This window comes from Myotis myotis, unplaced genomic scaffold (assembly GCF_014108235.1).
Source record: "Myotis myotis isolate mMyoMyo1 unplaced genomic scaffold, mMyoMyo1.p scaffold_m19_p_1, whole genome shotgun sequence".
In the NCBI taxonomy this organism is placed as follows: Eukaryota; Metazoa; Chordata; class Mammalia; order Chiroptera; family Vespertilionidae; genus Myotis; species Myotis myotis.
Genome location: NW_023416313.1, coordinates 175320683 through 175334757, shown reverse-complemented (window position 1 = coordinate 175334757; position 14075 = coordinate 175320683). Strand labels below are relative to the sequence as shown.

The 14075-nt window shown below is 38.1% G+C and overlaps 2 protein-coding genes across 2 annotated transcripts in view; both read left to right on the top strand.

The window, feature by feature from the left end:
* Positions 1-13868, top strand: part of BNIP2 (BCL2 interacting protein 2) — a 40949-nt gene extending 27081 nt beyond the window's left edge. Inside the window, exons 10-12 of the transcript XR_004966743.1 lie at positions 8940-9059; positions 9841-9945; positions 13570-13868. The gene's annotated coding sequence lies outside the window, so the exon portion shown is untranslated. The remainder of the gene's footprint in view (positions 1-8939; positions 9060-9840; positions 9946-13569) is intronic.
* GTF2A2 (general transcription factor IIA subunit 2) lies at positions 8946-13868 on the top strand. Its single transcript, XM_036303370.1, has 4 exons — positions 8946-9059; positions 9841-9945; positions 10851-10977; positions 13570-13868. The coding sequence occupies exons 1-4, from the start codon at positions 8988-8990 to the stop codon at positions 13593-13595; spliced, it is 330 nt and encodes a 109-aa protein (XP_036159263.1). The 5' UTR covers positions 8946-8987; the 3' UTR covers positions 13596-13868.
* Positions 13869-14075: the final 207 nt, after the last annotated feature.

Here is a 14075-nt window from a genome sequence, read left to right as displayed (position 1 = left end):
TTTTCTATTTAATTTTTTTAGCAACTTCCATACTGTTTTTCATAGTGGCTGTACCAGTTTACTATCTACCAACAGTAAGAGAGGATTTCCTTTTCTCCACATCCTCACCAACACTTGTTATTTGTTGATTTATTGGTGATAGCCGTTCTGACAGGTGAGAGGTAATACCTCATTGTGGTTTTAGTTTGTATTTCCCTGATAATCAGTAATGCTGGGCATCTTTGCATATGTCTATTGGTCATATGTACATCCTCTTTGGAGAAATGTCTATTCAGGTTCTCTGCTCATTTTTAATTGGATTATTGGGGTTTGGGGTATGAAGTTGCATGAGCTCCTTATGGGTTTTTTTAATATTAACCCCTTATAGCAGTGGTTCTCAACCTGTGGGTCGCGACCCCTTTCGCGGCCGAACAACCCTTTCACAGGGGTCGCCTAAGACCATCCTCGATATCAGATATTTACATTACGATTCATAACAGTAGCAACATTACAGTTATGAAGTAGCAACGAAAATAATTTTATGGTTGGGTCACAACATGAGGAACTGTATTTAAAGGGCCAGAAGGTTGAGAACCACTGCCTTATAGGATGTATAATTGGCAAATATTTTCTCCTTTTCATGTTGCCTTTTCATTTTGTTGATGGTATCCTTTTCTATACAAAAACTCTTTAGGCTGATGTAGTCCCATTTCTTTTCTTTTTTTTTCTCTTTTGTTTCCCTTGCACAAGGACACATATCCAAAAAAAAAAAAAAAAAAAATTACTAAGAGTGATGCCAAAGAGTTTACTGCCTGTGTTTTTTTCTAGGAGTTTTTAATTCATTTTAAGTTTATTCTTATATATGGTGTCAGAAAGTGATCCAATTTCATTCTTTTGCATGTATCTGTCCAGTTTTACCAACATTTATTGACAAGACTGTCTTTATACCATTGTATATTCTTGCCTCTCTGTCATAGAGTAATTGACCATATAGGTTTGGGTTTATTCCTGAGGTCTTGATTTCCGTTTCATCTGTGGCAGCAATTTCAACCTTTTTCATCTCATGGCACACATAAACGAATTAGTAAAATTCAGTAGCACACCAAAAATATATATATTTTTTTACTGATCTAACCAAAAAAACATAGGTGTAATTTTTATTCATTCATACCAGACAGCTATTGTGTTGTCGGTTGTCGTTCTTTTGTTTTTGCTTTTTTTTTTACTTGACAATCTAAGAGAAGAGAGGTCAGTGCCCCTAACTAAATAGTCAGGTATTGCATGTTTTAATAATTCTTGTGACACACCAGTTGAAAATCGCAGTTCTAGATGCCTGGTTAATTTCTGTGAACAAAGCAGACTAAAGTCCCTGCCCCGGAGAAACTTACATTCTATAGAAGGATACAAAGTAAACATAAAATAAGTAAATCATATAATATGTTAGAAGGTGATGGTGCCATCAAAAATTATAGCAGGAATAGGGGATTGGGAAGTTGCCAAGTAGAGGTGGAAGTTGATTTTTATTTATTTATTTATTTTTTTTAAATATATTTTATTTATTTTTTACAGAGAGGAAGGGAGAGAGATAGAGAGTCAGAAACATCGATGAGAGAGAGACATCGATCAGCTGCCTCCTGCACATCTCCCACTGGGGACGTGCCCGCAACCCAGGTACATGCCCCTGACCGGAATCGAACCCGGGACCCTTCAGTCCGCAGGCCGACGCTCTATCCACTGAGCCAAACCGGTTTCGGTGGAAGTTGATTTTTAAATATGACAGTTTAGGCCTCCTTAAGTAAGTGCTATATTTGAAGGAATTAAGAGAACTAAGTGTATACTGGGGAACAGTGTTCCAGGTAGAAAGAACAGCCTTTACAAAGACTTACAGGCTGGAACATGTCTGTTGTGGTCCAAGAACAGGGAATCCCATGTGTCTGAGAAGGGTTTGAGAACAAGGGAGAGATGGTAGATAAAACTTAGAGAGATAATACGTAGCCAGGTTATTGTAAGGACTAGTGAAATGGAAGCCATTGGAGGTTTTGAGGAGAGAAGAGTTTTTTTTTCTAACCTATATTTTCTTTTTTTTTCTTTTTTTTAATTAAATCTTTATTGTTCAGACTATTACATTTGTTCCTCTTTTTTCCCCCCAGAACTCCCCTCCTCCCAGTTCCCGCCCCACCCTCCGCCCTCACTCCCCACCCACTGTCCTCATCCATAGGTGCACGATTTTTGTCCAGTCTCTTCCCACATCTCCCACACCCCTTTCCCCCCCCCAAGAATAGTCAGATTTTCCCTTTCTATGTCCCTGATTCTATTATGATCACCAGATTATTTATTCACTTGATTCTTAGATTCACTTGTTGATAGATGCATGTTTGTTGTTCATAATTTGTATCTTTACCTTTTTCTTCTTCTTCCTCTTCTTAAAGGATACCTTTCAGCATTTCATATAATACTGGTTTGGTGGTGATGAACTCCTTTAGCTTTTCCTTATCTGTGAAGCTCTTTATCTGACCTTCAGTTCTGAATGATAGCTTTGCTGGATAAAGTAATCTTGGTTGTAGGTTCTTGGTATTCATCACTTTGAATATTTCTTGCCATTCCCTTCTGGCCTGCAAGTTTCTGTTGAGAAATCAGCTGACAGTCGTATGGGTATTCCCTTGTAGGTAACTGAGTTTCTTTCTCTTGCTGCTTTTAAGATTCTCTCTTTGTCTTTTGCTCTTGGCATTTTAATTATGATGTGTCTTGGTGTGGTCCTCTTTGGATTCCTTTTGTTTGGGGTTCTCTGCGCTTCGTGGACCTGTAAGTCCATTTCTCTCACCAGGTGAGTGAAGTTTTCTGTCATTTTTTCTTCAAATAGGTTTTCAATATCTTGCTCTCTCTCATCTTCTGGTACCCCTATAATTCTGATGTTGGTACGCTTGAAGCTATCCCAGAGGCTCCTTACACTATCTTCGTATTTTCGGATTCTTTTTTCATTTTGCTTTTCTGGTTGGGTGTTTTTTGCTTCTTCGCATTTCAAATCTTTGCCTTGATTCTTGCGCTCCTCTGGTCTGCTGTTGGGAGTCTGTATAGTATTCATTATTTCAGTCCGTGTATGCTTAATTTCTAGTTGGTTCTTTATCATAACATCGAGGGTCTCATTACATTTCTTGAGGATCTCACTACATTTATCGGCGGCTTCTAGACAGTTCTTAAAAGTCTAGAAGTGTGGTTCTTAAAAGTGTGGTTCTGAACTCAATATCCTCCATTGACAGTTCTGTCCTGTTTCTTTGTCTCCGCATTTTTTATGCTTTCTTGGTGCACCCCCTAGTGGTCTTTGTGCGCAATCTTGTTGTAGTTAAGCCTTGATTGTTGTCGGCAATACCAGGGGGTGATTTGACCTCCAGGCTAACTGGATATGAGAGTCTGCTCTAACATATATTTTCAAAGATCACCTGGCTGCTGAGTTGGAATTAGAGTGTAGGGGACAAGCACGGAAGCAGGGATACCAGTTAGGGACCTATGTCAGTAATCCAAATGACAGATGATAATGGCACACACCAGGATGATAACAATGGAAATGGTTGGATTCTGAATGCATTTTGAAAGCGTTTACAGGATTTACTAGGGATTGAACTTGGAGATGAACTTGGGGGAAGGAAGAGGTAACTTCAAAGGTTTTTGCCTAAATATGGAGTTATATAACCTGAGATGGGAAAGACAATAAGGAGAGATGTTGAGTAGGCAGTTGGATTCAGCAGTTAGTTCAAGGGGGAAGGTCTGTGCTAATAAGTGAATTTGGGAATTATCAGCAACTCACTAGTTGCATGAAATTAAGGCACGGGGATGAGGGGGTGTCCCTCAGCCCGGCCTGCACCCTCTCCAATCTGGGACCACTCAGGGAATGTCTGACTGCCGGTTTAGGGGATCAGGCCTAAACCGGCAGTCGGACATCCCTCTTGCAATCTGGGACCGCTAGCTCCTAACCGCTCACCTGCCTGCCTATCTGATCTCCCCTAACCATTCTGCCTGCTGGCCTGCTCGCCCCCAACTGCCAGCCCAATTGCCAACTGCCCCCCCCTTGCCAGCCTGCTCGCCCCCCAACTACTCCCTTATGCTGGCCCGATCGCCCCCAACTGCCCCCCCTTGCCAGCCTGCTTGCCCCCCAACTACCCCCTTATGCCGGCCTGATCGCCCCCAACTGCCCCTCCTTGCTGGCCTGCTCACCCCCCAACTACCCCTTTATGCCAGCCTGATCACCCCCAACTGCTCCCCCTTGCCGGCCTGCTCATCCCCAACTCCCCCCCCCCATGCTGGCCCAATCGCCCCCAACTGCCACCCCCTGCCAGCCTGCTTGCCCCCAACTTCCCCCCCACCCGCCAGACTGCTCACCCCTAACTACCCATCCTGCTGGCCTGCTCACCCCCAACTGCCCCCCTGCCGGCCTGCTTGCTCCCAACTGCCCCCTGCTGGCCTGCTCGCTCACAACTGCCCACCTCTGCCAGCCTTCTTGCCCCCAACTGCCCTCCCCTGCCAGCCTGATCGCCCCTAACCACCTCTGCCTCAGCCCTGCCACCATGGCTTTGTCTGGAAGGACATCCAGAAGGTCTCCCAGTCTAATTAGCATATTACTCTTTTATTAGTATGGATAGTGTTTAAAACCATGAGACTGAATGTTATCACTAAGGAATGAACATAGAAAGCAGCAGAGAACCAAGGATGGTATCTTGTGAAATTAAGTGTTCAGGGAGAAAGAGGATCAACCAACAATATTGAGAAGGATGAACCAGTGAACTTAAGGGAACAAACAACCCAAAAAGGAGGGTGTCCCAGAAGATAAGCCAAGATCCATTATCAAAGAAGAGGGAGTAATCACTGTGTCAGACACTAAAGTCCAGTGAAGACTGAGATGAGGGTTAGCTTTAGCAATGCCATTGATGGCTATCACCATCTGTTTCATTTGAGTGCTGGAGGCAAAAACCCATGAGGGGAGTTTAAGAGCAAATGGGAGAAAAGGAGTGAGAGACAGTGATACAGACAATTCTCATGTTTTGCTGCAAAGAACAGAGAAATAAGAGGATGGCTGATGAGGGCAGTGGGCTGAGGAAGTACCCACCTGTTTGTTGATGGGAATGGTTCATAAAGATGGGAGATTTGATGGTGAGGGAGAGAAGGAATGATTGTATTGTTGGAACAATATCTTTGAGTGTTGGGTAGGTCCTAGAAGGGATAGGACCTGATGCATAGGTAGAAGAACTGTATTTAGACAACAGTATGGATCAGTGGTCACCAACCTTTTGGACCTCATGGACCACCAATGTTCCACAGACCACCAGTTGGCAGCCCCTGGTATGGATAGTTCGACTATTAGTGAAAGGCAGGTAGGCAAAGTATATGGATATAGGTATTGGTAGGGGATTAGATGTAGTTTTGAGAGTCCAAAAGTTTTCATTGCTTCAGTTTCCTCAGTAAAGTAGAAGTCTTTGAATCCCGCTTAAATACATTTATATTTGATATTAGCATTTTGACATATGACCAAGTTTATTCAGACTAACAAATACAGAGGTTAGCAAAAGTAGGTTTATACACTACAGGTAAACAATACAATAATCTTACCTAATAATAGACAAACATGTAAATTGATCATCCCTCTGCTACGCTCACCAGCCAATCAGGAGAGTATACAAATTAACCCAACAAAGATGGTGGTTAATTTGCATACATAGGTTTGAAGCGGCGGAGCGAAGACTGAAGGCTCCGGCTGGAGTGAAGGCCTGGGTCCCGGGTGCCGGGGGAAAACCGGTGCCGGCAGCCAGGGGAAGAGAAGGCCTATTGCACGAATCTCTTCGTGAAGCGGGCCCCTAGTTAATAAATAATGATACAAGAATAAATGGTGTTTCACATACAACGGTAAACCTACTTTTGCTGCCCCTGTATATTGAATACATACTGCATTTTTCTAGATGGTAAATATATAACTTCATGGAAAATCTATATTAGTGGATGGAAACAGAATAAGCATATAAAATGTCAGCCTCAATTGATATGAGTAAGAATAAAATAGCATAAGCGGGCAGGGAGACAATCCTTCAGTTGGTCACAGAAGTCCTTTCTGATGAAGTGACATTTGGGGCAGCAATCTGAATCAAAATGAGGGAGTGAACTATGCAAGAACCTGAGAATACCATTCAAAGCAAAGAGAACAGCCAGTGCAAAGGTCCTAAAGCAGGAACATCTTCTATTGAAGAACAATAGAAGGGACAGCCTGGAGCCAGGGAATGAGGAAGTGGAGGAGGACCCAGATCATGTAGGTTTTGCTGTCCATTAAAATAACTTTTTTACTGTGAGATAAGATGCTGGCATTGGGATTTTTGAGTAAATGAGTGATGTGGTTTGATTTATGACTTAAAAGGCTCAGTGTGGCTGCTCTGGCGGTGGGAGGTGGAGTAAGCAAGGGTAGGAAGAGGGAGACTCCTTCCTGGGCTATGACAGTAATCATAGTGACAGATGATGGTGACTTAGTGCTAGGGGTGGAGATGGTAAAAGTAGTCAGGTTCTGGCTATATTTAGAAGGAAGTACTGAAAGGATTTGCTGACATGGAATGCAGAGAAAGAGGGAAGTTAATGTGGATTATATATAGCAACAAGGGGAAACTAAGGCAGTAAAGCATAGAGAAGACATAAGAAGCCTTCAGGTACTTAGAAGTTGGGTTGCTGGGGAGAAACCAGCAAAAGAAAACTAGAAATACACAGTATCCAGTGAAGTGGGGGGAGAGAAGTGTCTGTGGGAACCCCCCCCCCCCCAAAAAAAAAACAACACACAAAGCAAAGGCTTTAAGAACGCAGAAATGACCTAGTACAGGGGTCCTCAAACTACGGCCCGCGGGCCACATGCAAATACAAATATTGTATTTGTTCCCGTTTTTTTTACTTCAAAATAAGATATGTGCAGTGTGCATAGGAATTTGTTCATAGTTTTTTTTAAAAAACTATGGCCCTCCAACTGTATGAGGGACAGTGAACTGGCCCCCTGTTTAAAAAGTTTGAAGACCCCTGACCTAGTATATCAAATGCTCACATGGTGTGTGATGTGAAGATTGATAATGGGCCATTTTTGCTGAGTTCTGCCTGATGATTAGGCCTTGATTATATCTCCTCCTGTCCATCTCTAAACTGAAAGCTCCATGAGGTCAGGGATATTATACCAGACATGCAGCAGAAGCTCAGTAAATATTTGTTGAATCCATACTACTGCCACCTTCTTGGAATCCTCATCCCTCATTCCTTTCTTTTTTTTAATTCTCACCTGGGGATATTTTGTTCATTGATTTATTTATTTATTTATTTATTTATTTATTTATTTATTTATTTTTTAGAGAGAGGGGAGGGGAGGAAGGAGAGGAAAGAGTGGGGAGGGGAATAGAGAGAAGGGAGAGAGAAAGAGAAATATTGCTGTGAGAGAGAAACATTGATGTGAGAGAGACACATTGATTGGTTGCCTCTCGTTCGTACCCTAACTGGGACCAGAGATAGAGCCTGCAACCGAAATGCATGCCCTTGACGTACCCTCAGGTCTATGGGCTGATGCTCTACCAGGGGTGGGCAAACTTTTTGACTCGAGGGCCAGAATGGGTTCTTAAACTGGACCAGAGGGCCGGAACAAAAGCATGGATGGAGTGTTTGTGTGAACTAATATAAATTCAAAGTAAACATCATTACATAAAAGGGACGGTCTTTTTTTTTTTTTTTTTTTTTTTTTTTTTTTAGTTTTATTCATTTCAAACGGGCTGGATCCGGCCCGCGGGCCGTAGTTTGCCCACAGCTGAGACTGAGCAACTGGCCAGGGCCCCTCATCTCTTTCTAATCTTGTACTTAGGAACATTCTTCATATGGCTGCCAAATTGCATGCCCTTTCCTGCCTAAATGCTTTAGTAGCTCCCCATTACCTTCACTAAGAAGCCCTGCACTTCTCCAGATAGAACAAATCCATCCATGCCATCTTTTTCAAACTCATCTTTTACCACTTCATACCTGTACCCTAATAATACAGAACAATTTATAGTTCTCTTTACAAGATACTATTTTATCCCTCTCTGGCTTTAACCATTCTATTCTTTTAGCCTAGTGGTCGGCAAACTCATTAGTCTACAGAACCAAATATCAACAGTACAACGATTGAAATTTATTTTGAGAGCCAAATTTTTTAAACTTAAACTATATAGGTAAGTACATTGCTATTAACTTAATTAGGGTACTCCTAAGGCTTAGGAAGAGCCACACTCAAGGGGCCAAAGAGCCGCATTTGGCTTGTGAGCCGCAGTTTGCCGACCACGGGCCTAGGATGACTTTCCTCCTTTGCTTGGCTAAACACTAGCTTAAGAATCAGGAAGCTTTTGTGAACCAACTCATTCAGTCCACAGTCAGCCTCCATAATACACTGTATAACTGTATCACAGTTCTTACTCGCTTTTGAATTTAACTTTTTTATATGTCTGTTCAAGTATAATTTTTAGGGTCAGGAATGTATATTTATCTCCCTCTCTCTAGTACCTATTACAGACTATCTCTTCTTCGTACATGCTCTATAAATATCAAATTTTAAGAGAACAGGAAAATGAAGGGGAAGGCATGCAAATGTGATCTGAATATTGTCTGAATCAGTGACTTGACAGTAAGGAGAAAGAATGGTGTATGGTAAATTCTAGGCTAAGTCAAAAGGTAAACTTTTGAAAGAAATGATAAAAATGTACATTTTAATAATTATAATATGTATACTTTGTATAAAGGAATATAAATGCCTATGTCAAAATAACATATAATTAGAAAAATCATTTTTAACTATTCCTTGTCATTCTAAAATTATTATATAGTAATTTGCAATTACTAAGAGTTCTGATCGTATATGTTAGAATGTATAGACTTTACATACATAATTTGTAGTGTTTTCTCTTTTTAATACTTTTATATTAAATTTTTAGGACATCAATGCAAGACTGAATAAGAAAAAGTTCCTTCCTCCTAAAGCCATGGCATATCAGTTATACAGAAATACCACTTTGGGAAACAGTCTTCAGGAAAGCCTCGATGAGCTCATACAGGTAAGAGACTAAAAATCAGCATTTTTATTTAAAGGGGTCTATAATAATTCTTGTTATAGTCCTTATTCCAGGCAAAGAGGTTAAATATATTAGATAATTTGGCCCAGAAAATCAGTATTCAGATTAATAATCTCAAATTCCTCTGCATTTACACCATCCTACTATGGATCATAAATGTAATGATGATTGAATGATATAGTTGCATATATCTGAATTTTCAAATATTTTTGTTAAACTTAAAGATTAGTGTGTTGGTTTTCTTCTCATATGTATAAGAAAGACATTTTGTGTAGCTTTAAGGTAAATTTGAACAATTTTTTAAAGTTTTTTGAGATTTGAATTTTAATTTTAACAGAATTTTTTATACTAATCTAAGAACATTAAGTATTTCCATTTGCTTTTATATATTTAATGAGCTTTAATGAGATTTATTAGATTTTTTAAAATGTATTATTGGTCCTATGTTTTTTATTTAAATGAAGCATGATTTCTTCAGTTTATCAAATGCCTCTTTCCAGATACTATAAAGAATGATAGTCAAAGTTTTGTTCAGGCATTGTAACATCTCTGCATGTTTTCTTTTCAAAATTATATTGTGTCAAGATAATGCAAGAAAATATTGTCAGGCTAATTGCCTAATTGTCAGGTATGGCAAAGGAAGATAAGAGGTGTGAGCTTAGAGGCTCTGGTTAGCCTCAGTGAAATTTTTTCATGATAATTCGTGTTTTTGTTTATTTTGCCTTTAATGCTCTTCTGATGTATGACCTTTACTTTTCCTCAGTCTCAACAGATCACTCCCCAACTTGCCCTTCAAGTTCTACTTCAGTTTGATAAGGCTATAAATTCAGCATTGGCTCAAAGGGTCAGGAACAGAGTCAATTTCAGGGTAAGGATATTTTTTCCAAAACCTATTAGCCTGAACCAGTGGTTGTTACAACAGTGTTTTTTAGGACCTCTACATATTTATCAGTCATGAAAGGAAGAAATGGCTCAATCAAATTTTGGAGCATGTTTTATAATAACAAAATTATACTTTTACTTAGTACCTTGATACTAAAGTTCATCCACTTAATGTGAGATACAAAGTTTATTTTAGATTTTTCTTATTTCATTGTTTCACAAATTAACCTATGTATGTTTGGCTACCTTCCTTGAAGAATTAGTGAGATTTCAAATGCCTAAAATATCTGCAGGTTTGAAGGTAAGTGACAGAGTAATCCATTAAGGTTATGTTTTTCAAACTCCTGCTCCTAAAAAAAAAAAAAAAAAAAAAACCTCATTAGAAGAATGTCAGTTACACAGGACAATAATATTGTAGTCTTAGTGGCTAATACAGTAATTCCCTGAGCTAAGTCACAGGATTAAAATTAATGTTTTGTACAGTTGTGGAGAATTAACATACATGTTCTTTTAAACCATGTTCACATAAAAATTCAAATGAACTTTCATAATTTAGCCACATGAGGGCAGTAGAAATACAGATTCAAATTTTCTAAGTGTTCAAGTAGGCGATACAGCTTTCTTCAGATTTCAGGTGAGCAATTTACAGACTTACAATGCTGAAAATAGTCTGCCAACAGAAAATTTAAACTCTTCCCTTAGCAAATTTATCTAGGGATTTTTTTTTTTTAATTGTTAGGATGAAAATTAAGGAAAATATTAAGCAAGGTAAATATTAAAGAATTATACTATTTTAAGAATTTTGTCCTTGTTGGCTGAGTCTCAAACTGCTTTGGAGGAAAATGTGAGGAAAAATGACTTCATATTATGTCTAAATGTTTTGTTTTAAAGGGCTCTCTAAATACATACAGATTCTGCGATAATGTGTGGACTTTTGTATTGAATGATGTTGAATTCAGAGAGGTGACAGAACTTATTAAAGTGGATAAAGTGAAAATTGTAGCCTGTGATGGTAAAAGTAAGTGTTCACCTAATTACTGTGAAAGCAAAGCTACTTGAAATCTTGTTTTATGAGTCTTTAGAAAGTCTTCATCTGAAACTTAGATGGAAAACTGTCAGTGATCCACTCCTAGAAAGAGACCTGGCTTCTCAGCTAGATTCTGAATTCCAGATCTCAAACTGACTTTAGTATAGATATTTCATGTGACACGTTGATGACTTCAAGATTGAGTTAGGGGTGTGGGCAGATTTCAGCTACAGATTTGAAGTATTTATCAGGCTTTTTCACCACCACCTATTTTTTTAAGGAAGCATTTAATTTTGACAATTTATCCTTTGGTTTCTGTGTTGCTAGCTAACTGTACATTTTATATTTAAAAAATGGTTATTTAAGATTTTAATTAACCATAAGAACCTTATCAATTATAATAGTAAGTATCCATTTTTCTAATCTGTGCTGGTGTATTTTCCACAGCCAACCAAAGGACTTGTTCAGGTCCTTCAGTGTTTCAAAAAGTATACATCTTTGCTTTCTGTTTCATGATTAGTTTTCCTTTTGGCTAATTGTATTTTAAATATATACTTAATTTTACTTTATCATCTGAACCATTTGTTTAAAGCAGCTATTCCTGAAATTAAATAGAGAAGACTGTCCAAGAAGGGGAGTTTTAAAAAGCAAGAGACCTCAGAGGGAAGGTAGGGGAGGGTGGGGGTAAGGGGAGAGATCAACCAAAGAATTTGTATGCATGCATATAAGCAATGGACACAGACACCAGAGCGGGGTGGGGGAGGAGCAATTAGGGGATAAGGACACATGTAATACCTTAATCAATAAAGAAAGGGGGAAAAGGGGCAAGAGAAAGATAAATATATAGAAAGTAACACCCTACATTTCTCAGGTTATGGGTTGGGGTTTTTTGTTCTGTATATTTGGGGTTTTTAAAGAAATAACCACTAAAAAAAAATGTCAAGGCAACAAAAGCATACAGAAGAAAAACATTTGTAACAACATTTGATGTTATCTGAAAATAACATTTTTAATGCTTTCTTGTATAACCTAGTCTTGTATTTTTACAGTAATATACATATGCATGTATACACATGTGCAAATCATTTTCAAACATAGTTGGTAACTCTTCTCTTAAACCTGTTTTTTAATGGCTGCATGAAATTACACCTTTAGCCCTTTTGAAAGAAATGGTCTCTTCCAGATGTCAGAAAGCCTCTGAAACTAGCAATGTTACAATGACTTGTACCTTTCTAGCCAATTATGAACTTTAAAAGCATATGACTTTTTAATATAGTCATCAGATACATCTTTTTAGTCATTTCAGCAAAAAAACAATGTTATTTTATATTTACCGGATCACAAAATAACATTTCTATACTTCAGATAATGTATATTTTTGTTCACATATTCTTATAATTTAGGCTAATAGTATAGCATTCTCATAACCTTTAAGTTTTTAAGTTTTTACTAGAATTTAGGCAATAATTTATAACTCCTAGACCTATCTAAATGAGGTAGCCCAGTACTGTTCTGTAAAACTTCTGTACTGATGGAAACGATCGTTGTCTGGAATTTTGTTAGGGCAATTGAGAAATCTAATGCTTTAATTTTTATTTAACTTCATTAGTTAACTTTAAGTAATTTGAATAGCTGTATGTGGCTAGCCAGTGGCTATCGTATTGGACAGCACAGATGTAGACTAGTAAAGTGTCATTGTAAATCATTGGAAACATAGGGAAGAACCACAAAGTCAGTAAAGAAGGCCTCTGAGTAAACGTACATAGTTTACTCACAGGGGCTCCCAGTTTCTGGTGGTCTTCAAGTATATTACTCTTGTTTAAAGATACAAGTTACCTGTTTTTTTCAAACTTAACTGGATGAAAAGAAGCAGATCAGCCTCATCTATTGCAGTGGCTCCTGAGGAGCTTGCCCTTCTGCAACACATTGTAGTAATCTTCCAAGGAAACCTTGTTGAGTATTAAGAGAAGCTTAGGTTGTGTGCCATTAGTCTGTGTCATCAGAAAAGAATACAATTTTAGAAATTTTCTTTCCAAAATTAAAGCAAATGGTTTGGCATTCAGAAGTTGAAGTTGAAGTAATTAAGAAAATTTATTTTCTCAGGTATCAAATATATATAGTGCTACTATGAAATAAGCTCATTTTTACTGAAAGTCAGCTTTCTGAAATAAAGTTACGTTCCTGACAGAACAGCAGAAAAAAGTGATGGTGGCTAGAATTTTGGTCTGTTTCTCATCAGGAATTAAGTTATATAATTCTCTTCTGATTATATGTGATAGCCCTTGTGGTTTAAAATTTTGGGATAGTAGAGAACCTGGAAAAAAAAATATGGTTGTTAGCAGTTAAATCAAATGTAGTATGTGGTTTTTCTCTAGCATAATATGGAGAGCTAAGCATTGTGTTTTACCTCTGTCTTAAAGGGAAAGTTATTTTAAGTCCTCTAGGTATTTTCATGGTCAGCTTCCCCTCTTCTTCCCCACCCCTCAAACCATCATCACCATTAGTTCCTGTTTTATTTTTAAGATATTATTTTAAAAATTAAATTGCTCCTTGAACTTACTCTTTCTCTCCTCTATTTCCTAGATACTGGCTCCAATACTACAGAATGAATAGAAAAGTGGCTTTTTTATGCCATCTTCTGTTATTATTATTCATCACTTTTTAAAGAGAAGCATAGAAGAGACTTTATTTATTCTAGCATTGCAGAAATGACTACACTGTGCTATACTATCAGAGAATCCAGTAGCAAGATGCTTGTAACTCTGTAGCCTCTTACATTACCTTTATTCTACAGCATGAAGAAACAGACTTTTTTTTAATGACAAATCAAACATTGTTGCCTTCCTAATAATATTCTTTAATAAATTCATTTTAAAACTCAATGTGGGTAATAACTGGTAGAGCTATCAAGCTAGAAATATGAAGATATTAGATAAGCATTTTGAAAGAGCACAATGTTCCTTGCAAAGGAGATTAGGAAATACATTCATTTCAATAAAGTCAGGTTAGTTTTATAATTGTAACAGCTGATAAAAGCATCAGCAGGAGCAAAACCAAATTCTGGATTGGAATTTTACTTAGAAAATCCC